Raw genomic sequence first — 27,208 nt, forward strand, 5'->3', positions numbered from 1 at the left:
TAACTGGATCTGCATCTCTGTCACCGAGGAAAGTGTAAAGATACAATCCACTGTATTGTTACTGAACATGAATTGCACACATACACACGATCGAACTTAACCTATAATGACTTAATGAAAAGAAAAAAAAACAGTACTGTATAGGGAATGAACTTGTGAGTTAGCTAGATTAACGATATGATATCCACCCTTTAGACGTTTCTGCAATGTCATTTTCCAGGTCTCCAGAACACACACACACACACACACACACACACACACACACACACACACACACACACACACACATATATATATATATATATATATATATATATATATATATATTATATGTATAAATTTCGGATTTTGCCTAAAACCTTCCTGGGTGGTACGGGAGTTCATGATAAACATTTAGTAGCCCTAGCTTCCATCGATTTGGTGTACTACGTAACTACATGCAGACAGAAATGGCCTTATATATATATATATATATATATTATATATATATCTAATATATATATATATACTATATCTATATCTAATATCTATATATATATATAGATAATATTTTTAAGCTTTAAGGAAGTAAAGCACTGCTACACAAAACCTTTATATCTATATATATATTATATAATATATATTATATATTAAGTAATTAGTTTTTAAGCTTTAAGGAAGTAAAGCACTGTACACAATAACCTTTATTCTCTTATTAATTCAGCAAAGATTTTCTGTTTTAAAGTATGACATCGTTTGCAACGACCGTGTGTAAGTTATTTGGTTAAAATCAGAGTTCAATGCTAGAGTTATCTAGTAGGAAGTCTCCATCTCCAATGTCATGGTAGTCCTTCACCTAACGTCAACAGTATCGAGGTTGGATTATTGCAAATGTTATCGAAATAAGAAAGTACGGCCTATTTTGACATTTGAGTGCCACTGAATTCGCAAAACTCGCATTCACTTTAGCCTAAATTATTTATTATAACTTTATTATTTTTATTATTATTATTATATATAATATCTGCTTCAGAACGCCTACTATTTTACCAAACATGGACAATTGTAAGGTTATACTATAAAATCGACCTCGTTAACATTTACTATTCAATCAGAAATGTAAACACAAGGATGACACTTGATGATCAATCTTTCTTTAGCAAGTGTGTTTTACGACTTGCAAGGACCCTTGCTAAGATCAATCCAACGCCATATGATAAGGTAAGCTTTCAGTATATTTTAGAAATTTAAAACCTTCATTGCATGAGCCACATTTTGTGTGAAACTGCAACGTATCCTTGGGTGGACACGGCCCATCATTACGTAAGGTAAATTTTGTCGGTCATTTGAGGAAAACATGATGAAAAAATTACTATTTTGAACTAACACGATGTTTAGCAAATGCCTACTATATAATTATTCCCACATATTTAGACCTACCTTAGACCTTTTGATAGAGGGCGTGTTCCGTGCTACATAGGTAGGTACTATGACCTAAGCTAAGCTAGCCAAGGCCGCTATGATGACATCGATTGCAAAAGGCAATTTGCCAGATTGTTATTGAAAACTGAAAATTATATGCTTTATTAATTTCTTACCAAGTATATTAACCATATTGGCTATCTTTGTGACAGTCTGTTAGGTGTTTTATGTATTTTAATCAATGCTACCAATTGCAGAAGCAAACACACTGTAACATTGTAAAAAAAATATTGATTTAAGTCAGCAGAAAAGTACGTACCCAGTATATGGTTTATGTGTGTAGCCCACTCAGTCTTAATCTAAAATACTAGTAAGTATCTTAACATTTACATATTTCAAGTGCAGTAGTACCTAATTACAGATACAACCCATTGCCCTAACCTAACCTTACTTATCGTAACAATATTAAAGGTTACAGTTTCTTTCCCTATGAGATCCTCCAATATAACCAGGCCTAGAGTGTTGTTAATCATAGGGAGAAATTTCAGGGCTGTAACCTAACCTAACATTGGGTGCCAGCTAATGGGAGCGGTTTGTTTCCCCAGGACCTTTTATAACCTACCAGACCAAGAATACCTTCTTTGCATCCTAATCTGACCTTCTCCACCCAAACCATGGGTTCTGGGTCCTTGTTACTTGTTAGCCAACCTAACCTGACTTAAAGTGCCAGAATTATAGTATTAAATACTGGGATCCGTATTAACCTAGCCTAACACAGGATGCTGGGTCCTAACAGCTAAAGGTTATGCTCTTGGAGGATTTTGCTTACCATAGGTTTTTTGTGGATAAGGCTGATGTTCACCTCTAGAGAGAGGGTGTATTACATTGCCAAAAATTGGGATTGAGTATTACTGTACTTTGGTGGCTTCTAGGATAGATTATAGAATTGGGTGGTAATAACTGGGAGGAGATTGAAAATATCTGGAAAACCAGTGAAAATTAATGAAATTTTGATTGGATTTAAAGGCAACATGCCCATTGTATAAGAATATAAACCAAGTGAAGGAAACAATAAGCTAGAGAAACCCTAAATATGCTAATATAGATACCATGTACAAGCCACTGAGACTGAAAAACTGTAAAACCATGTTATATTATTTAGTCATTATAGAGTTTCATGATAAAATACTTGCAAAAGTGCCCATCCTTTAAACATCGATGCAATTGAATTACTATATTTGCTGGCATATTAGACACTTTTTTATTGTTAAATGTATAAAAAACTGTTGTGTCCAGTGTGGCTGTATTACGGATGGAAGACCGAACGTAGGCTAAGTTATGCCTTTCCTATAGTGAGCATAATGGATAGGCACAAAAATTGTTGCTAATAATAAAACATTGAAAAATAAGCCTTATCATTAAAGTAAATTATGTTACTAATAATAAAATGAAAACAAGCCAAATTATCTGTATTATCACTAATTTAAGAACAAGTCAATATGAGGTGTCAGCCATTTGCAATGAGTGGATGTAAACAAAAGCATTGCCTCCACCCTCTCTCATGCACTCGCTACCAGGGTTGAACAAACTGGCGCCAGTCTTTACATGTTGATTGACTTCTTCATTACTTTCAAGAAAGGGGCTCGAAAGCTTTTGACAGGAACCTTTACCAGGACAGGGAAACACAGTCGGACACCTCCGTGTTGTTTCTTAGCCCAAGTCTCTTTAGTTGGATCTTCAACAATAGATGTCTGAATATGACTTGTGCAAGAGAATCCCTCCTTCTGCTGAGCCTAGTTCTAGTCTTCTTTTCAGCATCTCAGATCTAAGTCAAGGAACCCACTTAGTGACCGACTTCCAAAAGCTGGTGTCTAGGACTCTACATCTCTTCTTTTAGGACATTGCTGAACCTGGTGCAGACTACCCTTTGTTTCTGAGAAGATCTAGGATCTCTCACTTTTCCTTGAAGAGGTACCGATCTATGCTTATCTCTGGTTAACCGTAGGAACATGGATCTTTCATCTTCTCAATGACCTGTCAATCCTTTTACATGCCCAGCAAGGAAGTAAGAGATGTGGTTTCCTAGTGTTCCTTTGTTTTAGCCAAGAACAAGATACATCCAAGACCTGGACCCATTCTTTCTCCCTTGGAGCTTAACGGACATCCTTGGCTTCCAGAGGCTCCGTCCAGCTCCCAAATTCCTAACTTGTATGGCTTGCCAACTCTGAGGGAAAGAGTGGGCTCTCATTCCAATTGGAGTTTTTAGGTATTTACTTGAGCCTTCTTATTCTTTGATGGTCAGTCAAGAACCCTCTCGCCATCTGACTAAGATCACACTGTCCTTCATCCTAAAGAGATTCTATTTCCAAAACACTCGGATTTCATACAATCAACTTACCTGTCAGATATATACATAGCTAAGACTCCGTCGTCCCCGACAGAAATTCAAATTTCGCGCCACTCGCTACAGGTAGGTCAGGTGATCTACCTGCCTGCCCTGGGCGGCAGGACTAGGAACCATCCCCGTTTTCTATCATATTTTCTCTGTCGCCGGTGGTATCAACATTGTTGCTATTACCTCCTGACTTAGATTCATATTTCATCCTTTGATCATCGTTTCTCGGCTTTTTGGTGACGTATCTGGATCGTGTTTTGGCATTCGCTACTGTGGACTGTTTTTGGAATTACTCTTTTGGATTTTTCTCAGTATGTCTGATTCAAATGTGAGTGTGAGAATGTGTGTGAATGTAGGCTGCAGGGTGAGGATACCGAAAGCTTTGGTTGATCCTCACACTGTATGCCGTAAATGTAGGGGGTTTCAGTGTTCTGCTAATAATACTTGTAAGGAATGCGAGGGATTAAATGCAGAAGAGTGGAAGACTTTGACTTCTTATTTGAAGAAGTTAGAGAGGGATAGGGTTAGACGTCTGAAAGGTGTGAGTTCAAGGCCTATTGAGCCTTTCACGGATAATTCTAATCCTACTGATTTAGATTCTCCCTATGTATCTCATTCTCAGAGTGCTCTTTCGGATTCGGCCTCGGAAATCGCCAATCTGAAAGCTACAATTAGAGACATGAAGTCCAAGATGGCTGACTTCCAAGGTAAGGCTAGTGAAAGTGAGCATTACAGTGAAGTGAGTTCTCCCAGTGTTGTGGAGGGGGCGTTTGATCGTCCCTGCGACGCTCCCAGGCCTAGACCTCTTCCAAGCTCCCATGCCCAGAGGAGAAGGAAAGTCGAAAGCCTTAAGGAGGTCGTGGGGAATCCCCAACGGTCAGACGTCCCTTCAGCTAGCTCTGCTTCGTGGCAGGCGGCTCAAGGGCGCTATAGGAAAAGCGTCCTTCGTGAGTGTTTCTCGTCCTCTCCCTCTCCCTCACCTAAACGAGGGTGGAAGGAGTCGAACTTGTCGAGACCGCTGAAGCGTCATATGAAAGAACCTGAAATAGATTCGAGCCCAGAGCGCTTCTCAGATGACGCTCCCTCTTCTATTAAGAAAGCGAAGGTGGCGTCAGCGTCACCTGACGTGTACGCAGAAGTACCCTTTCCTTCTTCTCCCCCGAGTGATGACGAAAGGCGTCATGCAGTGGACGTGGGAGAAGCGTCAAGGAGGATAATTATGGCAGTTCAAGAGCAACTGTCCTCTCTAGTGGGAGTTTTAGCGCCTCGTAGGAAGGACGTGGCGCTTCCAATTAAGAAGTCTCGTCCTCTCTCACCTGCTAAACGAGAAGCGTCATGCAGACGTGAAGCTGCTAAACGTCTTACTGAAGCTTCGGGTTCGAGAACGAGAACGGTGGCTTACGAAAGTTTCGTAACGCCAGAGAGACGTAAGACGTCTTTTAGACATGAAGCGTCATTGAAAACGGATCATAGACGTGACGCTCCGACCAATATTGTGACGCCAAGTAGGACGCCTTTGGAGAGCGGAGCGTCTTCCAGGCGCGAAGCGTCATCAAGACGTCAGCAGACAAGTAAGCGAGAGACGTCAGCCAGGACGCTTGGCGAACGGGAAGCGTCATTCAAGCGGGAAGTGTCTTCTAATTTTCAAGAGAAGCCTGAGCTTGTGGCGCCTTCCAAGGCTATTAAAGCGGGAAAGAGGAAAGATTATCATTCCCTTAGCCCCTCTCCTATTAGGAGTTTGTCTCCTCCAGAAGAGGAACGTACGGAAAGGAGAGCGGAGACTCATGTAGATCCCGAGTTGGAAGAAAACTCGGATGATGAATATCAGGGAAGAGAAGGACTGTCGAACTATAAGGTTTTGACTACCTTGCTTCTTGAGGAGTATGGAGACGAGTTGACTCCTGCCGCTCCTCCTTCTCCGCGCTCTCTCTTTTCGAGTGCTAAGACGAAGAAGCCTTCGTCTTTTCTCAAAATGAAGCCCACCATTTCGATGAAGAGGGCCTTACAATCCTTAGACTCATGGATGAAGTCTAAGAAAGACTTAGTGAGAACAGTCTTCTGCATGCCTCCAGCAAGATTAGCTGGGAAAAGAGGCATTTGGTATCAGACGGGAGAGAATATGGGTATTGCTCTCCCTTCTACATCGGAAGCAGATTTTTCGACCTTAGTTGACGCTTCACGTCGACAAGGTCTCAATTCGGCACGAATTACGTGGGGAATTTCTGAACTGGACCATCTCCTCAAGGGACTCTTTCATGTATTGGAAGTCTTCAACTTCTTAGATTGGTCCCTTGGGGTGATGTCCAAGAAAGCCCATGATTCGGAAGGAATCGAACCTGAAGCCCTGTTATGCATATTGTCTTGTATTGACAAAGCGGTACAGGATGGATCTTTTGAAATCTCCTCATTATTTGGAGCAGGTCTTCTAAAGAAAAAGGACTGTATATGGCGCCTTCTTAACCAAGGCAGTCTCACACGCTCAGAGGGCAGCTCTACTGTATTCGCCTCTATCTGACTTTTTGTTCCCTTCTCAGTTAGTGAAGGACATTGCGCATTCTTTAACTGAGAAGGCGACTCAGGATCTTCTGACGCAGTCAGCAAGGAAGAAGAAACCTGTTTCTGCATCTGACAAGAAAGGACCTAGTACATCTGTTCAGCCCTTTCGAGGTGGTCCGACCTCCAGACCTCCCGCAAGAAGGAAGGCTCCGGAGAAGAGAGGTAGGTCTGCCTTTCGTCCCTTTAAAAGGGAAAATGAAGATTCTCTCCTCCAAGCACCAGTAGGTGCCAGGCTCCTGGGATTTGTGGAAGCCTGGACACTGATAAACACAGACGCGTCTTCATTGGCTATCATAAGGAAGGGATATCGTATCCCTTTCCTGAACACTCCTCCCCTAACGTCAATACCAAGGGAACTATCAGCCAAGTACAAGGATCCTGTGCTGAGGGATACTCTTCGATCGATGGTGGAACAAATGTGGGACAAGAGAGCGATAGAACTAGTACTGGATCAAAACTCCCCGGGGTTTTACAATCGCCTTTTTCTGGTTGCGAAAGCCTCGGGAGGCTGGAGACCAGTACTGGACGTCAGCTCTCTGAACAAATTTGTTCAGAAGGAGAAGTTCTCCATGGAGACTTCTGCTTCAGTCCTAGCGTCATTACGAAAAGGAGATTGGATGGTGTCTCTAGATCTCCAGGACGCCTACTTTCACGTCCCGATCCACCCTTCATCGAAGAAGTACCTCCGTTTCATGACGGGGGGAAGGATCTTTCAGTTCAGAGCCTTGTGTTTCGGCCTGTCCACAGCTCCTCAGGTCTTCACAAGCCTGATGAAGAATGTGGCGAGGTTTCTTCACCTCAAAGGAGTAAATATCTCTCTGTATCTGGACGACTGGCTCATCAGGGCCAGATCAGAGAGACAGTGCTTGGAGGACCTAAAGTTAACTCTAGATTTGATCAAAGCGTTGGGATTGCTCGTGAACCTCGAGAAGTCTCAGCTGACCCCCAGACAGGACCTAGTCTATCTGGGGATTCGGATGGATTCTCGGGGTTTTCGAGTATTTCCTTCGCAAGAGAGAATCGCAAAAGGTTTGCGGATAGTCTCTCTCTTCTTAGGGAAGGAACATACGTCGGCGAGGGAATGGTTGAGCCTTCTAGGGACCCTTTCCTCGCTCGAACAGTTCTTCCCACTAGGAAGACTTCATTTACGTCCGCTTCAATTCTTCCTCAAGAAGTCTTGGAGCTGGAAAACCGGACAACTTTCGGACGTTTTTCCCATTCCAGTGGAGATAAAATCGCACCTGGAGTGGTGGTTGCCCCTCTGGAAGAGAACAAAGGGATCTCTCTAAAACACAGAACCCAGACCTAGTGTTGTACTCCGACGCGTCGGAGAAAGGTTGGGGAGCGACATTAGGCTCAGAAGAGGTGTCAGGCACCTGGGAACCAGCACAGGTGACTTGGCACATAAACTGCAAAGAGCTCTTCGCCGTGCATCTGGCTTTGAAGAGCCTAGAACCTCTGGTGTCAAACAAAGTAGTGCAAGTAAACGTGGACAACACCACCGCACTTGCCTACATTCGGAAACAGGGAGGGACTCACTCCTCGTTCCTTTACGAACTGACGAGAGACCTATTGCTTTGGACGTCTCACAGGAACATCTCCCTGCTGACAAGGTTCGTACAGGGAGTAAAGAATGTGAGGGCGGACAGACTCAGCAGGAGGAACCAGGTCCTTCATACAGAGTGGACCCTACACGAGGAAGTGTGTCTAGATCTCTGGTCACTGTGGGGGACTCCTCATGTGGATCTCTTCGCAACATTCATTTCCAAAAGGCTGCCAGTCTTTTGCTCGGTCGTGGAAGATCCAAGAGCACTTATGGTAGACGCCTTCCTGCTAAATTGGTCTCGAGTAGACGTATATGCTTTTCCCCCATTCAAAATCCTGGGATTAGTAATGAAAAAGTTTGTGGCGTCAAAGGAGACGAGGATGACGTTAATAGCCCCCTTTTGGCCGGCCCAGGATTGTTTCACAGAGGTGGTAGAGTGGATCGTAGACTTTCCAAGATCCCTACCAAGAAGGACGGATCTTCTCAGACAACCACACTTCAAGAGGTACCATCAAAACCTCCCGCTCTCGCTCTGACTGCCTTTCGACTATCGAAAGACTTGTCAGAGCGAGAGGCTTTTCTCGCGAAGTGGCAAGCGCGATCGCGAGAGCACGCAGAACCTCCACTACGAAAGTATACCAATCGAAGTGGGAGGTATTTAGAAGGTGGTGTAGATCCAAGAAGTTTGTCCTCCACTAACAATCTATAGCGGAAATTGCTGATTTCCTGCTATTCCTGAGAGAAAAATCTCATCTAGCCGTATCCACAATAAAGGGATACAGAAGTATGCTCTCGGCTGTATTCAGGAATAGAGGATTGGATCTGGCAGATAATAAAGATCTCCACGATCTCATAAGGTCTTTTGAGACTTCAAAGTCTAAGGAACCAGTACCTCCGAACTGGAACCTAGACGTAGTCCTCAAGTTTCTGTCATCGGAAAGATTCGAACCTCCTCATCTGGCATCGTTTAGAGACATCACCAGAAAATGCCTATTCCTATTATCTTTAGCTACGGCAAAGAGAATTAGTGAATTACATGCTCTGCAGGATAAAGTAGGATTCAAGGGAGACTCAGCTATTTGCTCGTTTAAGACCCTGTTTTTAGCGAAAAACGAGAATCCCACGAATCCCTGGCCTAAGTCATTCGAAGTCAAAGGCATGTCGAGTCTCGTAGGCAGAGAAGCAGAGAGGTCTCTATGCCCTGTTAGAGCTCTGAAGTTTCTACTTCAGAGAAAGCATCAGATGGGAGGCTCTAGACAAGGTCTTTGGTGCGCGGTAAAAGACCCCACAAGACTGATGTCCAAGAATGCGCTGGCATTCTTTGTAAGAAACGTCATTACAGACGCTCATAAGGTCTGTCCTGACGAACAGTTACAACTGTTGAGAGTAAAAGCTCATGAAGTGAGAGCTGTAGCGACGTCTCTCTCGTTTCATAAGAATATGTCGCTTAAAAACATCATAGATACGACATTTTGGAGATGCAACTCAGTATTTGCATCTCATTACTTGAAAGACGTTCGTGTGACATATGAGAAGTGTTTTTCTCTAGGTCCTTTCGTATCGGCGGATACGATTCTGGGTACGGGAGCCGACACCAATCCTTAAATGTATATACTTTTCTTCTTTTTGGATATGGTCTGGAGTCTCTTCGAACAATGGAGGACTTGGTTTAGCACGGGCGGCCGTCTATGTTGTTCAGTAAGAGAATCTTGTCATATCCAATTAGATGAGTATAATTTTTTTTTTTGAAATTATGTATGTGTGCGTAGTGGTTTTGAGTTACGGTTGTTGTGACGAGTTCGGGGATAACTCGGAACAATCCTTAGTTCTAACATATGGTTAGGATCAGGTGGTCGGGATTGGTTGTGTGCTCCTTCATAAGGTGTATTGTCATATAAGTGGATCAGCACCCATTGACAAAGTCCTTTCAGGCTCTGCCGAGTAAGCGGATAAGACCCCTTCGGCAGACCCACAAGAACTCTTGGCCATAGATCATATATCTCGCTAAAGTTTCTTGAGGTGATGCAGACTACTGGGCAAACACCCACGAAGTCTACCACCTATCAGGTAGGAACCAAGGTTTTATTTATACCTACAACATATGTTGTTTACCTGTCTATTCCATATAGTAGCTGTCTCTTACCCTCCACCGAAGGGTGCCAATCAGCTATGTATATATCTGACAGGTAAGTTGATTGTATGAAAATGATATTGTTATTATACAATAAAGTTTCATACATACTTACCTGGCAGATATATACAATTAAAGGCCCACCCAGCCTCCCCGCAGGAGACAGGTGGAAGAGAGAAAATATGATAGAAAACGGGGATGGTTCCTAGTCCTGCCGCCCAGGGCAGGCAGGTAGATCACCTGACCTACCTGTAGCGAGTGGCGCGAAATTTGAATTTCTGTCGGGGACGACGGAGTCTTAGCTATGTATATATCTGCCAGGTAAGTATGTATGAAACTTTATTGTATAATAACAATATCATTTCAGAACAACTTTGTCTCCTCTTAGTGAAAGCTAAAAACATCTGAGCCACCTCTGTTTCTATAGCTTTTAGGCACATATGCCCCTTACTTCCATTCCGCATCGACCTACTGGAAGTATAATTGGCCTTCACGTCTCATTGTAGCTGGGACCCAGCTCTCCTGGTGCCAGCTACAGTCTGTCACCAGCTATAAAGCTTCCAGAACCTAGAGCTGATAGCTCTCCTGGTGCCCAACTATAGAGCTTGCAGCACCCAGAGCTAAAGGTTTGCCTGGCACCAGCTATAGTCAGCACCAACTTAAGAGATTACGGCGTCAGCAAATTCCAAGCAGCTCAACTGGCACCCAGTTTGCCTGATGCCAGCTACAATCTGGCACTAGCAATATTTATATCTATCCACAAACCACACAGCTCTCCTAGCTACCAGCACCCAGTGCTCCGGCCTCTCCTAGTGCTCAGCTCACCTGGCACCAGCTACAGTCTGACACCAACTTTAGAGCTTATGGTGTCTGCGAACTCCCAGCAGTTTGACGGCCACCCAGTTTGCCCGATGCCCAGCTCACCTGGCACCAGCTGCAGTCCGGCACCAGCAATATTTATTCCAATCCACAAACTTCCATTACTTGCCTGGCGCAAACTCCAGAATGGCGCCAGCTAAACTGTTTAAAATTCTACGGTACCACAGGATTGCGACTGGCATGTGGTATGGCAGGAAGAAGCATAGGATTCTATCCTACTATCTCTTCAGTGGATGAGTTGTGGTGTTGTTTCAGTGTAGGTGACAGTGTTTTTGGTTGTTTGTTTATGTTGGTACTGCACCCAGGGCAAGGGCACATTTTAAAGTTGTGCTAGCTATTGGATAACTCCTTAGCTGCATAAATTCCACTAATGCTTTGATAGCCAGCGCAGTGCTCTTTTGCTAAAAAGCTCCCATTTACGTAGAGGGAACCCTTGGCTTTACTGAAATGCCGCTACAGGTTAAGTTGAGTAACAACCAGTTGCAGTTTTATACTGCATGTTCTCTTAACTGATAAGGAACGACAAGCATTGTATTCAGTGCAAGCAACTTTTCTTCAAATTACTTGTCTTAATGTTTTGGAGTAGAATACCATGCCCATGTATCCTACTTCTTCTCAGTCCTCCTCCCATCTGTCTGATGGACATAGGCATAATATTAATGAGAATTGTCTGCTAGGTTGTTCCAGTATTCTGCTTGTGGGATGGGTTGTCACCTACACAAACTATATTGAAGCACTACCCAAGAAATTTTTAATATTAATTGCCGTTCAAGTGGAAACTATTGCTATGTAAGTACTATATCTTATATACTACTATTCTAAAATCAACCTTGAATTCTAAATGATGTTTAGGTAGGTTAGCCTCAACCTTGGTGTGATGACCACTGACAGACATGAAAAGATTCACATTATGAAATAAGCTGATAATAAAGGTAATAAAAACATTTTTTCCTTATACAGTGGAACCTCGGTTTTTGTACATAATCCGTTCCAGAACCTCCCATGAAATCCAAAATGTACGAAAACTGAAACAATAATTCCCATGAAGAATAATATATGTAAATACAGTTAATGCATTCCAGGCCTCCAAAAATATTAACAAAACATATATTTTTTAGGGAATAAACACAGTTTTACATTCAGAAAGCAATGAGAAATAAATATAAATGACTAATGAAATGAATAAGTGAATACATATATATATACTTAACATCGCTTTTCCCTTTATTGAAAACATTTGTTAGTGTATGGAAGATGGAGAAGAGGAAAGAGGTGAGAAGGAGAGGTTATTGTTTGGAAAGGGAATCTCCCTTCAGAAGGACTTCAGGTATTAAGGACCTACGTGGGGTTATACTTCTCTTTTTTTATGCATGACACTTACCTGGCAGGTATGTATATAGCTTATCCTCTTGTCGCACTGGCAGAATTTCAAAACTCGCGGCAACCGCTAGTACACTGGTAGTTCAGGTGATCGCCACCCCGTTCCCGTGGCGCTGGTGCTCGGAACCATTCCCATTTTCGTCAGATTTTCTCTGCCAGCCGAACCGGCAACATCGTTGAAGGTTCTCTGATAGAATTTCCTGCTCGTTGACTGACTTTTCAATGTTTGGTTATTGGTATCGTATTTGGAAAGTTAGCTTGGCAATCGCATTTGTTTTTCGTTAGTATGTCTGATTCAGGTAGCATGTTTAGAGTTTGTGTGAAAGAAGGGTGTAAAGTGAGACTGCCGAAATTATCGGTAGATCCCCATACTGTATGTAAGAAGTGTCGGGAGTTTGTGTGTACGTGGGAGAACAGGTGCAATGAATGTGAGAGTCTGAATGAGAAAGAGTGGAAGGCTCTTATTAAGTATGTGGAAAGATTGGAAAAAGATCGGGTGAGAAGATCAGTGTCTAGAAGTGAGAGATCTGGATCTTCTGGTAAACCTTTGAATGAGTCTATTTCTGTTTCTTCTCCAGCTCATTCACATGTAGAGTTAGTAGCACCTTCCCCTCAGGTTTCTCCTGCACTCGTTGCTGTATCTGAGGACACGACTGATCCGCAGATTGTGAAAGTGTTCGCTGCCCTTGCATCTATGGGTGATCAGATCAAGCGTTTAACGGATAAAGTGGAAGTGTTTAATGTTGGTGACAGTGTTGTGGAGGGGGCACCTGATCGTCCATCTCGTGCTCCTAGACCTAGACCTCTGTCAAGCTCCCAGACCCAAGGGAGAAGGTATGTCGACAGTCAAAGGGAGGCTAGAGGGGTTTTAACACGATCAGTCGTCCCTTCAGGCAGTCCTGTTGTTTCGTCCCAGGCTGCAGCAGTACGCCAGAGAAAAGGCGTTACGTACTGGGAAGTGCTTTTATTCTTCAGATAGTTCTGCTTCAGGAAGGAATAGACGCTATTTGGAAGAATCGCGTCCTCTCAAGAGATCGTACATGCCGACCTCGTCCCAGGATGAAAGGGTCTACGAGCAAGAGGGGTGGAGTAGCCCTGAGATTTTTTCGTCGGAAGATGAGGACGCAATCCCTTTCAAAAGGAAGAGGGTTTTTCGTCCTTTAGATGTTGCTAACCGTACGATGGTCGGTTATTCTCCTAATAGAGAACCTCCGCTTCGTAGACGTCAGGATCGCTCGCCTCTTCGTATCAGCCCAGTGCGTCCTCGTTCTCCTCCTCCTCATGAGTCTCGTCAGGAAGCGGAGACTAAGGAAGTTTTGCGAGATATGCAGGAGAAATTAGCAGTCCTTGTTAAATCCTGGGAAAGGTCCGAACAACCTTCGTCTAGGCGTAAGGACGCTTCTCTTCCAGTTAAGTCCTTCAAGAGGACGCAGGATAAGCCGTTGCCTCCTCTTTCTCAGGTGGCATTATCTCGCAATCCAGGACGCAGTGTGTCTTATAGGCGGGACGTTTCACCGACGCCGCAGGACGCAAGAGGAAGAGTGATAGACGCATGGTGGACGCAGCTATTGCAATGGACGCAGGACGCAGGCGGCAGCACGCTGAACCGTCTTCATCCCGACAAGACGGGGAAGGGTTTTGTAAGGAGGCAGTTTCACATTCGCTGTCCAGGAAAGCTTTGGAAAAGGATCCCTCTACTGATTTTCATCAAGATCTGGAATTCCAGGATATTTCTTCACCGGAGGAAGACTTAGCTGATTTTTCGGAAGAGGACAAGAATGTGGAAGCTCCTTCCTCGGATTATAAGAGGCTAACTGAGTGCCTCCTTTCGTTGTTTGAAGGAGACTTTCAACCGTCAGCTCCGTTATCTCCTCTTTCTCAATTCTCGAAGACTAAAGGGCCCAAGAAATCTTCTTTCTTGAAAACGACGCTGTCGATCACAGCTAAGAAAGCCCTTCAACACATCAATGAATGGTTAAAGGAGAAGAGAGAAGCGGGGAAGACTTCATTCGCTTTCCCTCCAGCCAAGTTGGCTTCGAAGTCTGGTGTGTGGTACGCTACGGGGGAAAGTCTTGGCCTGGGAGTTCCTGCCTCCTCCCATGGGGACTTTTCTAATATTGTGGATAGCTCCCGTAGGCATGCCCTACACGCAGCCAAGGTGTGGTGGACTTCATCAGAGTTCGATCATTTGCTGAAGGGCATTTATCGAACTTTTGAAGTCTTTAATTTTCTCGATTGGTCGTTGGGGGCTTTGGCTCGTACTCTGGAGATGGAGGAACCTTCGGATTTGGAATTACCCAGAAGCATTATGTCCTGTATGGACAAAGCCTTGAGGGATGGAGCTAATGAACTTTCTTCACTTTTTACGGCAGGTGTGCTGAAGAAAAGGTCTCTGTTGTGCTCATTCGCTGCTAAGGGAGTCTCAAACGCGCAAAAGTCGGAGTTGATGTTCTCCCCACTTTCAGGACAACTTTTCCCATCGGAAATTATTAAGGATATCGCGCTTTCCCTTACTCAGAAGGCTACCCAGGACCTTCTGACTTCTTCAGTGAGGAAGTATTTGCCGACCAAGGTGGTAAAGAAGACACCGAAGGAATCAAGGACAACCCAGCAGCCCTTTCGGGGTAAGACCTTTTCCCGATCAATCTTTAGAGGTAAAAGAGTTCCTGCCAAGAGAGGTTCGAAAACCTCAACCAAGCAATGAGTTGGAAGTCCTCCAGACGTGTGTTGGGGCCAGACTTTTAGACTTTTGGGAAGTCTGGCAAAGCAGGGGAGCGGATCCTTGGTCCGTAAGTGTAGCGAAGGAAGGTTACAAGATCCCCTTCCTAAAGAAACCACCTCTCGCTACATCCCCGAGAGCCTTAGGGGCTCATTACATCGATTTAGAGAAGAGAGAGGCTCTTTGGCATCAAGTTGTCAGCATGTTAGAGAAAGGAGCCATAGAACCTGTTTTGGATCACAATTCCCCAGGATTTTACAACCGACTTTTCCTGGTACCGAAGTCTTCAGGAGGTTGGAGGCCAGTATTGGACGTAAGTCATCTAAACTTGTTCGTAGAAAAGACCAAGTTTACGATGGAGACGAACGATTCAGTACTGGCAGCGGTACGTCCAGGGGACTGGATGGTGATGCTGGACCTTCAGGATGCGTATTTTCATATTCCGATTCATCCAAGGTCCAGAAAATATTTAAGATTCGTGATCCAGGACAAGATATATCAATTCAGAGCCCTTTGCTTCGGGCTTTGCACGGCCCCTCAGGTGTTTACAAGGATGATGGCGAACGTGGCGAAGTGGCTTCATCTGTTAGGTGTCAGAGGCTCCCTCTACTTGGACGACTGGCTCATAAGAGCCCAATCAAGGCAACAGTGTCTGGAGGACACGGATCTTACATTGGATTTAACAAGGCAGTTGGGTCTGATGGTGAACCTGAAAAAGTCACAACTGATCCCCACACAGGAGCTAGTTTATTTGGGGATTCTGATATCCTCAGTGACTTTTCGGGCTTTTCCGTCACCCGAAAGGCAGACCTTGTGCCTTCGGAAGGTGCAAGAATTCCTAGAGAAAGACCAATGCTCGGCGAGAGAGTGGATGAGCTTACTGGGGACACTCTCTTCGCTAGAGCGGTTCATTTCTCTAGGAAGACTTCACATGAGGCCCTTACAGTTCTTCCTGAACAAAGTCTGGCCAAGAAGATCGCAACCAGATTCCTTCCTGTTTCCAATTCCTTGCAAGATAAAGGAGGAATTGAAGTGGTGGCTAACCCCGGGAAGGTTAGCAGAGGGTACGTCACTCCAGCAGAAGAACCCAGACCTGATATTATTTTCCGACGCGTCAGACGCAGGCTGGGGAGCGACGCTGGGCCCTCGAGAGGTGTCAGGCCTTTGGAACAAGGAACAAACAGCTTGGCACATAAACAGGAAGGAACTGATGGCGATTTTCTTGGCTCTGAAAGCGTTCAGATCGTTGATCGGCGGCAAAGTGGTGCAAATCAACGCGGACAATACCACAGCTCTGTCATACGTACGCAAACAAGGAGGGACCCATTCGTTTACTCTTTGCAATTTGGCGAAGGAGATTCTTCTGTGGGCAGAGAGCGAGAACGTCACCCTGCTCACCAGGTTCATTCAAGGGGAGAAGAATGTCAGAGCGGACCTGTTGAGCAGGGAGGGACAAGTTCTTTTGACGGAGTGGATCTTGCATCAAGAAGTATGCCAGAGGCTGTGGAATCTTTGGGGCAGCCCAGTGGTGGATCTTTTTGCTACCGCAGCGACGAAGAGGTTACCGAACTACAGTTCTCCAGTCCCAGACCCTCTTGCAGTTGCAGTAGATGCCTTCCTACTAGACTGGACGGGGCTGGATGCGTACGCCTTTCCCCCGTTCAAGATTTTAGGAAGGGTAATGAAGTAATTCAGGGAAAATCAAGGAACAAGGCTTACACTCATAGCTCCATACTGGCCGGCCCAAACTTGGTTCACAGAGGTACTGGAATGGACAGTGGATTCTCCGAGAAGACTACCCACAAGAGTAGATCTTCTCAAACAACCCCACTTCGACAGGTTCCACAAGAACACCCTCGCTCTGGGTCTGACTGCGTTCAGATTATCGAAAGACTTGTCAGAGCGAGGGGTTTTTATAGAGAAGCAGCGAAGGCAGTGGCTAGAGCACGGAGAGCTTCAACTATCAAAGTGTACCAGTCGAAGTGGGAGAACTTCCGTAAATGGTGCAAGAATCAGAAGGTTTCTTCATCCAGTACCTCTGTGACCCAAATTGCAGATTTCCTTCTGTATCTGAAGAAGGAATTTGGTTTAGCAAATCAAACCATTAAGGGATACAAAAGTATGTTGTCTTCAGTGTTTAGGCACAGAGGATTAGATCTGTCCAATGACGCAGATCTTAGAGATCTTCTCAGATCTTTTAATACAAAGAAGGATCAACAATGCAGAGCTCCTTCTCGGAATCTTGATGTCGTACTTAAGTTCTTAGGAACGGATAGGTTTGAACCTATGGACAGTGCTTCATTGAGAGAGGTATCGAAGAAGACTATATTCTTGGTAGCCTTGGCTACCGCTAAAAGGATTAGGGAGCTGCAAGCTATTAACAAACAAGTAGGCTGGAAGCACAACAAAGCGGTATGTTCGTTCCAGGAAGATTTCTTAGCAAAGAATGAGAATCCTTCGCATCTGTGGCCAAGGACCTTTGAGATTACAGGACTGGCCGATCTAGTGGGTCAAGAACAGGAAAGGGTTCTTTGCCCGGTAAGAGCCTTACGTTACTATGTGGAAAGGACAAGAAGCATTAGAGGGACCTCAGGTTCTCTCTGGTGTTCTGTGAAAGACCCTACCAGACCCATGACTAAAAATGCTATGGGTTTTTTCGTAAGAGAAGTCATTAAGGAAGCACATTTGCTTTGCCAAGAAGAAAGCTTCGGTTTGCTTAAGGTTAAAGCTCACGAAGTGAGAGCGGTAGCTACGTCCTTGGCATTCAGAAAAAATTTAGCCCTCAAGGAGATTATAGAGTCGACGTTTTGGAGGACCAATTCAGTCTTTGCCTCGCATTACCTCAGAGACGTTAAGACAACTTTTGATAATTGTCAAACGTTGGGCCCGTACGTATCCTCAGGTACAGTACTGGGCAAAGGAGTTTCCACCCCATAACCTACTAACATGCTAGGCTATTATTTTTAATTAGGTTATAGTGTTTTATGGTTGTCTGAGAAGGTTTATTACCTACTCAGTTTATGAAGTAGTGGTTTATTATAGTGATTGTGTGTGGTTCAGGTGACTAACTTTCTTAGCATGAATGCCCGTGGTAAATGAGGGCTAGGGTTTCCTGTCAGCAAATTGGTCACGTCCAGTTGTCAGACCCTTGTTATTAGCTTTCTCAACAAACAGGTCACATCCTAGTTGAGAGCTACTATGGTTTAGCAGGCTAAGAGGCAGGACCTACGAAGTCAGCTACCTTAGCAGGTAAGGAACCTAATAGTAATTTTGAAAATTATTTAATTTTTAAATTATGACGATGTTGCTGTCTTTGACCCACCTCCAAATGTGTCAATCAGCTATATATATACCTGCCAGGTAAGTGTCATGCATAAAAATGAAGTTTTTATATTAAAACAAAGTTTTATGCATACTTACCTGGCAGGTATATATAATTAAATTCCCACCCTCCTCCCCTCAGGAGACAGGGTTCAGAGAAAATCTGACGAAAATGGAAATGGTTCCGAGCACCAGCGCCACGGGAACGGGGTGGCGATCACCTGAATTACCAGTGTACTAGCGGTTGCCGCGAGTTTTGAAATTCTGCCAGTGCGACAAGAGGATAAGCTATATATATACCTGCCAGGTAAGTATGCATAAAACTTTGTTTTAACATAAAAACTTCATTTTGTTCATGCAACTTACCTGTCAGATATATATATAGCTGATAATTTCCGACACCGACAGAATTTAAAACTTACGACACACGTAGTGGGAGTCAGGTGGTTAGTACCCATTCCCGCCGCTGGGAGGCGGGTATCAGGAATCATTCCCATTTTCTTTTTATTCATATTTTTCTGTCGCCGGTGTTGAACATCTGTTTTACAGCACCTCCGTCTGGATTTGGAAACTTTTTGCTACTTGAGTATCCCTTTTGGTTCTTTTTTGGATTAATTGATTGGATCGGTGGCTAGGCACACGTTATTAGTGGATTGATTTGATTTTGGTTTGGACTTTTCTTGGAATAATATGTCAGGGTCTAGTACAGCTAGCGCTAGGTTCTGCTCTAGAAACTGATTGGTTAGAGGTTAGGCTACTGAAGTAGCTTCAGTAGAACCCACATACGGTATGTAAGAGTTGCAGGGAGCATGAATGTGTGTATGAAAGCCGTTGCAAGGAGTGCGAAAGACTAACAGATTCTGAGTGGAAGGCTTATGAGACCTATCTTAGGAAACTTGAAAAGGATAGGTTAAGGAGGTCTTCCTCCAGGAGTATTTCAGGCGTGCAAGAAATTAATGTTTCTCCTGTTAACCCTCCTTCTGTTAATGCTCCTAACCCTGTAGTTTTGCCTCCGGGCCCTGAAGCAGTGTCTGTAGAGAGTAATACTTTATCCTTAATATTGGAGTCGATTCGTAATCTAGAATCGAAAGTGTTGGCTCTTGAGAGCAAAAGTGACGTGCAAAATGCAGTGATACCCCTTGTGTAGTGTAGGGTGCGTCAGATCGGCCTCGTTTCGCCTCTAGGCCTGGACCTCTGCTTGACTCCCAGGACCTGGGGAAGGAGCATGTCGAAAGCCGAAGGAGGGTTACAAGGAACCCCCACCGATCTGACGCTGCCTTCGGCAGTTACTGATGAAAGAAAATCCCCAGACTGCCAGGGGAGCGTGCGCGTGCACGTCTCCTCAAGGAGTGTTTTTTCGTCATCGGAGGCTTCATCCCCACGTAAAGGGTGGAGTTTCTCAAGGTGCTTCACGTCCGCTGAAAAGGACGGCGCGTAATGTTGACGCTTCATGGTCCTACTTCTCCGCTTTTTGCGATCTTCGCCTGACAGTGCGTTCGCTGCTTTTCCGCCGCAGAAAAGGCGTAGAGAGTCTTCGGACTTGGATTCAGCTAGCGCGTGCGAGCGATACAGTCGCTCCAGAGCTCGGGAAGAGGCCGTACCTGGAGGAGGAGGGAGGCGTCCCCTCGCCGCTCTCCTGCTCACAGGATCAGTCCCTCCCCGGAGCAGGAAGATTCGCCAAACAAGAGGATGATTCAGTCACTGCAGCAGCAACTTCAGGACGCTCTTGCTGCTAGAGAGTCTCTTCCGCGCGTAGGAAGGATGAGAAGCTTCCTGTGAAGAAGTCAAGACCCGCTCTTTCTCCTCGCTCGCCTCTCTCTTCGTTCGAGTCTCCCTCTAGAGTTCGTTCTGCTCCCCAGCAGCTCTCTAGAGGAGGTGAGAAGTTCGCTTCTCGCTCTCAGGATGAAATATCTCCCGCTCGCAAGTCTTCGTATGTTCGCAAGCGAGTGGTGGACGCTGAGCGCGCTTCTGTGCAAGTGGAGCGCGCTTCAGGTGCCGCCAAACGCGCACCTGTTGTTGATAAACGTGCACCAGTGAGCGGCAGCCGCTCGCTGACTGACGCTCGGCGCGCACCAGTGGAAGCCAAGCGTGCACTAGTGGACGCTCGGTGCGCGCCAGTGGACGCCAAGCGTGTGTTTGGTAGATGTCGAGCGCTGCACCGTCAGCGCCAAACGTGTGGATTCGGACGCCAAGCGCGCGCTGGTAGACACCAGTTCCTCACCAATGCTAGTTCAGGTGGAGAAGGAAACCTTCCTGTTCGTCAGTTTTCTTCAGAGTTTCCTCCTACTTCTCCAGTTTCTGAGGAAGGAGTTAGCGATGATTTAGTAGAAGCGGAGGAAGAACAGCAACCAGCTACTGTCTCATCGGACTATAAAGTTTTGATGCGTCTTCTACAGTCGGAGTTCGGACAAACTTTTCAACCGGAAGCCCCTCGTACTCCTCCTTCTCAATTTTCTTCTTTTAAGACAACGAAGACATCGGGGTTCATTAAAATGAAGAAGTCGCTTTCCACGAAGCAAGCGTTCCGGAAAGTCCATGAGTGGATGGAGAAGAGGAAAGCGTCAGGAAAGTCCTCCTTAGCTTTACCGCCTTCAAGACTCTGCGGTAAAGGAGGCATGTGGTATGAGACAGGAGAAGACATAGGCGTTTTAAACTACCAGCCTCTGCTCAAGGTGACTTCGGGAGCATCGGGGTACGACCGCCAGAAGAGCCCTTCTGTCTTCATCAAAAGTCACTTGGACCCATAACGAGTTCGACTTTCACCTAAAAGGCCTCTTCAGGACTCTAGAGGTCTTCAACTTTCTCGACTGGTGTCTTGGAGTTTTAGATGCCAGGTCAAGGAGTTCTGATACTATTAGTCTGGGGGAGCTGTCCAGCGTTCTTTCTTGTATGGACAAGGCCGTCAGGGATGGTTCTGAGGAGTTGGCTACGCACTTTAGCTCGGGGATTCTCAAGAAGAGAGCGCTCTTTTGTAACTTCACGGCCCAAATCCGTCTCTCCAACGCAAAAGGCGGACTTGCTTTTCGCTCCTTTCTCAGACCATCTCTTCCCCCAGGCTATGGTTAAGGACATAGCTTCAAGCCTTCAGGTAAAGGCAACGCAAGATCTTCTGGCTCAGTCTTCTAGAAGGCCAGCAGCTGCTTCATCTTCTGGAGCTTCGTTTGCCAAGAAATCGAAGCCCTTTCGTGCTGGACCTTCCTCGAAAGCAGCCTCCCGAGGAAGAGGCTCTTCCAGAGGAAAAACCCCTGCTCCATCAAAGAGTAGGAAGTGATTCGGAAGTCCTTCAGACGCCGGTAGGACCAGGCTTCTTCGATTCGCGAAAGCCTGGGAAGAGAGAGATGCCGACCCTTGGTCGCTGGATGTCGTGAGGAAAGGGTACAGGATCCCGTTCTTGAAGTCACCCCCGTTATCCTCAACACCAAAGGATTTGTCCTCCCTCTTATCGAGGAGAGAAGCAGAAAAGTGCTTTTTCGATCTGCTGGAACAAATGATCGAGAAGCAAGCGGTGGAACAGGTCTTCGACCTGGAATCGCCAGGGTTTTACAACCGCCTGTTCCTGGTGCCGAAACATTCGGGGGGGTGGCGACCCGTCCTCGATGTCAGCAGCCTAAAATCTCTTCGTGATAAAGAAAAAAGAAATTCAAGATGGAGACGACTCAATCGGTGCTGTCAGCTTTGAGACCGGGGGATTGGATGGTCTCACTAGACCTCCAAGACGCGTATTTTCACGTCCCCATCCATCCCCAATCAAGGAAATACCTGCGATTTGTCCTGAAGGGGAAGGTATTCCAATTCAGGGCACTCTGCTTCGGTCTGACCACAGCGCCGATGGTTTTCACCATTCTCATGAAGAACGTGGCAAGGCTGCTTCATTTGGAGAATATACGGATCTCTCTCTACCTAGACGACTGGCTTATTCGAGCTTCATCGCGGGAACGGTGTCTGGAGGACCTGCACACGACCATGACGTTAGCAAAGTCCCTGGGGCTTCTGGTAAACCTCGAAAAGTCGCATTTGACTCCGTCTCAATCTTTAGTCTATCAGGGGGATTCAGATGGACTCAGTGGCTTTTCGGGGCTTTTCCGTCCCAGCGCACAACTTCAATGCTTGGAGAAAGTGGCGACCTTTCTGGGGAAGGAAACATGCTCGGTGAGGGAATGGATGAGTTTGCTGGGGACCATTTCCTCACTGGAGAAGTTTGTTTCTCTGGGAAGGCTCCACCTCAGACCTCTTCAATTCTTCCTAGCCAACAGTTGGAAAGAACAAGCAAGATCTGGAGGCGATCTTGTGTTTAACGAGAGAGGTGAAGGATCACCTAAGTGGTGGTCAAGATCCTCGGAAGCTCGCAGAAGGGCTCTCCTCAAACTTCGGAACCCCGACCTAGTGTTGTTTTCCGACGCGTCCGGTCCCACAGGTTGGGGAGCAAACCACTAGGAGTGGAAAGAAGTGTCGGGCACCTGGAGGGGGAACAGGTGTCCTGGCACATCAATCTGAAAGAGCTGTCAGCCATTTTATCTGGCTCTCAGGTTTTTCCAGGAAGAAGTATCCGGCAAAGTCGTTCAGATCAATTCGGACACACCCCACAGCGCTGGCATACCTAAGAAATCAAGGGGGAACTCACTCGCCTTCTCTGTTTGCCATCGCAAAGGAACTCCTTTTGTGGGCAAAAGCGCAAGAAGTCACGATCCTGACAAGGTTCGTGTCAGGAGTACAGAATGTTCGGGCGGTACCTTCTCAGTCGGCGAGGACAGCTGTTTGCCCGACCAGATGTTGGACCCTTCACCAGATGTTTGCCAGTCGTCTGTTGGAACCTATGTGGGGCTGGTCCACAGTGGGGAGTCTTCGCAACGTCCAGGACGAGAAGACTTCAACTCTATTGCTCCCAGTTCTGGACCCGGGAGCAGTCGCAGTAGGTACCGCCCTACTTTGGAGTTGGTCGGGCCTAGACATATACGCTTTTCCCCCGCTCAAGATCCTCGGGGAAGTGATGAGGAAGTTTGCGGCATCGGAAGGAGCGAGGATGACACTCATCGCCCCCTTTCTGGCCGGCAGCCGACTGGTTTCACCAGAGGTTGATGTCCCTTCCTGGTAGACTTTCCGAGGACTCTACCCTTAAGGAAAGATCTACTCAGACAGCCCCACTTCGAGAGGTACCACAAAAAACCTCCCCGCTCTGAGTCTGACTGCGTTCAGACTATCAAGAAGTTGGCCAGAGCGAGGGGTTTTTCAAGACCTGTGGCGAAGGCGATTGCCACCGCAAGGAGGCCCTCCTCGATCGCTATGTACCAATCAAAGTGGGCTGTCTTCAGATCCTGGTGCAGGAAAAAGGGCATTTCATTTCCTCCACCACAACCTCTGTGAGCCAGATAGCTGACTTCCTTCTTCATCTGAGAGAAGAAGTGAAGTTGGCTGTTCCACTATTAAAGGCTACAGGAGCGTGCTTTCTGTAGTCTTTTAGACACAGAGGACTCGATTTGTCTAATAATAAGGACATTCTGATCTCATTAGATCGTTCGAGACTAGGAAGGTAGTCCAGCCTAAAGTTACCCTCGTGGAACTTGGATGTGGTACTCAAATACTTGATGTCGAGAACTTCGAACCGCTTCATTCAGTTTCTATCAGGAATCGACGAAGAAAACGATCTTTCCTAACCGCTCTGGCGACGGCAAGAGGGTTAGCGAAATTCAGGCCATTAGCAAGCAGATTGGCTTTTCAGAAAGTAGGCGTGTGTGTTCTTTAAGTCCCATGTTCTTAGCAAAGAACGAGAAATCCTTCCAACCCGTGGCCGAGGTCCTTTGAAATCAAAGGGTTTGTCGGATATAGTTGGAAACGAAAGTGAGAGATTCCTGTGTCTTGTCAGGGCTCTAAAGTTCTATCTGCAGAGAACTAAAGCTTGCAGAGGTTCATCGGACAATTTGTGGTGTTCAGTGAGGAAACCTGATCTTCCTATGTCGAAAAACGCACTGGCGTTCTTCATCAGGAATACGATTCAAGAAGCGCATTAATAAGTGTAGTGACAGTGATTTAAGCTTCTGAAAGTAAAAGCTCACGAGGTGAGAGCTATTGCTACTTCGGTAGCCTTTCACAAAAATATGGCTCTCAAAGATATTTTGAATGCCACATTTTGGAGAAGCAATTCGGTGTTCGCTTCACACTACCTGCGGGAGGTGAAAGTGACATACGAAAATTGCTTCTCCCTCGGACCATACATTGCTGCAGACACTGTTTTGGGGGCAGGAGGTAACACTCATCCTGATCCTTTAGGATTAGGGGGGTTTTTTAATTTGTGTTTATGGTTGTGGGGTGACCGCCTGGGGCGGGTCTCCCTTCCATTAGCTTAGTTAAGTGGGATACCTTTGGTAAACTAAGCCAGGTGGTGGTATTTTTGTCTCGTTGCCCTCATTAGTATGGTCCATGGTCTAGTCAACGTCGTGTCTCGCCCCTGTTGACAGATCATCTGGAGTGCACCAGCTTCATAGGTCTCTACCTTGCTGGCAACTCTAGTAGCACAAGCAGACTTACGTGGCAGTAATCACGAAGCCAGCTATGCTAACAGGTAAGGAATCAAGATATCAATTATCTGCACATATGTGTTTCCTAAATCCTCTATTCTGTCTCTCCCACCACCAAAGGTGGGATTCAGCTATATATATATCTGACAGGTAAGTTGCATGAACAAAATGATATTGTAATGATACAATTAAGTTTGTTCATACTTACCTGGCAGATATATATAATTAAGTACCCGCCCACCTCCCCTCAGGAGACAGTGGAAATAAAATAATTATGAATAGAAAATGGGAATGATTCCTGATACCCGCCTCCCAGCGGCGGGAATGGGTACTAACCACCTGACTCCCACTACGTGTGTCGTAAGTTTTAAATTCTGTCGGTGTCGGAAATTATCAGCTATATATATATCTGCCAGGTAAGTATGAACAAACTTAATTGTATCATTACAATATCATATTTTTTACTAGCACTATCTAAGGTTACTTCCCTTCTTCGTTTTTTTCTGGCTCGAGAGTTACTGGACCCTTGTTGCACAACAAAACTGTCCAGGGACATTTGTTTCTGGTGTTTCTTTAAAATTTGCCTACAGTTAAACATGTTATTGTCATTAAACATGTTGGAGACACGGATTACAACTTCTTTGTTGGGATGATAATTCTCCAAAAAATGTTTACATCATTCCACTTTGCAAACATGTCCTTAATCCCTGAGGTAGGCACATTATGTATGCCAATTCGTTTTCTGAATTTTTCAAACCAGCCTCTGCTGGCCTTAAATTTACTAACAGAAGCACTTGTAGGCATTTTCTCACTTAGATCAGCATGCAACTTCCTCCAACACTTTGCTATGAGTTTTTTCTTAAATTTTAGTGTTTCTCGCCATTTTTACAGAAGGGTTAGCACCTGGAACTTTCTTTGGCCCCATGATGGCTTGTTTAGCAGTTGATTTGAATAAAAAAAAAGCATAAAAACATCTAACACAAAAGCAGAATGGGTCACAAAAGAAGATGGAATGCTTTGTTTGGGTGCTCGATATGGGGCATGGTGATGCGCTGGGCCCTAGATGAAGTATTTCCTAGTGTACAAAAACCAAGGAAACATACAATAACCAAGACAAAATTTTGTAGCAAAAAAGTCTACGAAAACCGAAACAAACGAAAAGAGAGGCATTCAAAAACCGAGGTTTGACTGTATATTATTGACATATACTATTCATAATAAATAGCCTATTTGAGGAATAATTCCATGTTAATGAAATCAACTTTTATTTAGGCAAGCTGAGCTGAGAAAATGTAAACATTAAGTTGTGGTTGCACTCATAGCAACTATTATATCTCGGCAACCTTTCAGAAATTTTAATGGTAGATAGTGTAATTACGGTAGTAATAACATCTAGGATAACGGTATGTCAATTTTTCATTAAAGATTCATTAGCATTTTGGTGGTAAATACCTCAATTTTGTACATGAACTTTCCTGCCAGATATATACTTAGCTTACGTCTCTGACGTCACGACAGAATTCAAAACTCGCGGCAAATGCGACAGGTAGGTCAGGTGATCTACCCCACCCGCCGCTGGGTGGCAGGTGTATGAACCAATCCCCCTTTCCAGTCATAATTTTTCTGTCGCCGGTGTCGACTACATCTGTTGTCGATACCTCTCGATTTTGGATTATTACTCGTTTTTTTCCCGCCCCTGGATTGTTTCATCGGACTTTTGGTGAAGTAACCTGCTCCTTGGCTTGGCATTTGCGATTTGTGACCGTTTTTGGATTATTCTTTTGATTATTCTTGGAATTTCATTATGTCTGATTTAGAAATAAAGAAATCAACTATGTTCAGAGTTTGTTCTGTTAGCGATTGTAAGGTGAGGCTACCGAAAGCTGCGGTAGACCCTCACACAGTATGCATGAGGTGTAGGGGAATGACTGCTCATTATTAACCCTTGTAATGAATGTGTAATTTGAATGAAGAAGAGTGGAAGGCGCTTTCTTCTTATGTAAGAAAGCTTGAGAAGGACAAGGTTAGGAAAGCTTCATCTAGGAGTTCTAGTAGGTCTCGCGCTAGACGTAGCGCCTTTACCAGTTTCAGCCCCTGCTTCCTGCACCTAACCCGAAGATGCGCCTTCGGAGGTGGACACTATGAGAGCCACTATTCGCAGCATGGAGCTGAAAATTGAAAGTTGCTAGAAGGTCAAAGAGTGGCTAGCCAATTGTGCAGGGATCCAGTGCAGTGGATGGTTGCGTCTGATCGGCTCCCTAAGCTTCTAGGCCGTAGACCTCTTCCAGACTCCCAGACCCAGTGGAGAGGAAAGTCGAAAGCCGCAGGAAGGTTAGGGAGAAACCCCCACCGGTCAGGCGTCCCCTCG

General features: G+C 45.3%; 1 protein-coding gene across 5 annotated transcripts in view; it reads left to right on the forward strand.

Annotated features, from left to right (window-relative positions):
• The first annotated feature begins 1,088 nt into the window (after positions 1-1,088).
• The window catches only part of LOC135205641 (phosphatidylinositol 4-kinase alpha-like), a 259,138-nt gene continuing 233,018 nt past the window's right edge, over positions 1,089-27,208 (forward strand). For all 5 annotated transcript variants that reach the window (XM_064236454.1, XM_064236453.1, XM_064236456.1 and 2 more), the window contains exon 1: positions 1,089-1,200. In XM_064236454.1, the coding sequence (XP_064092524.1) occupies positions 1,111-1,200 (90 nt within the window). In that variant the 5' untranslated portion in view covers positions 1,089-1,110. The remainder of the gene's footprint in view (positions 1,201-27,208) is intronic.

This window comes from Macrobrachium nipponense, chromosome 24 (genome assembly GCF_015104395.2).
Source record: "Macrobrachium nipponense isolate FS-2020 chromosome 24, ASM1510439v2, whole genome shotgun sequence".
Classification (NCBI taxonomy): Eukaryota; Metazoa; Arthropoda; class Malacostraca; order Decapoda; family Palaemonidae; genus Macrobrachium; species Macrobrachium nipponense.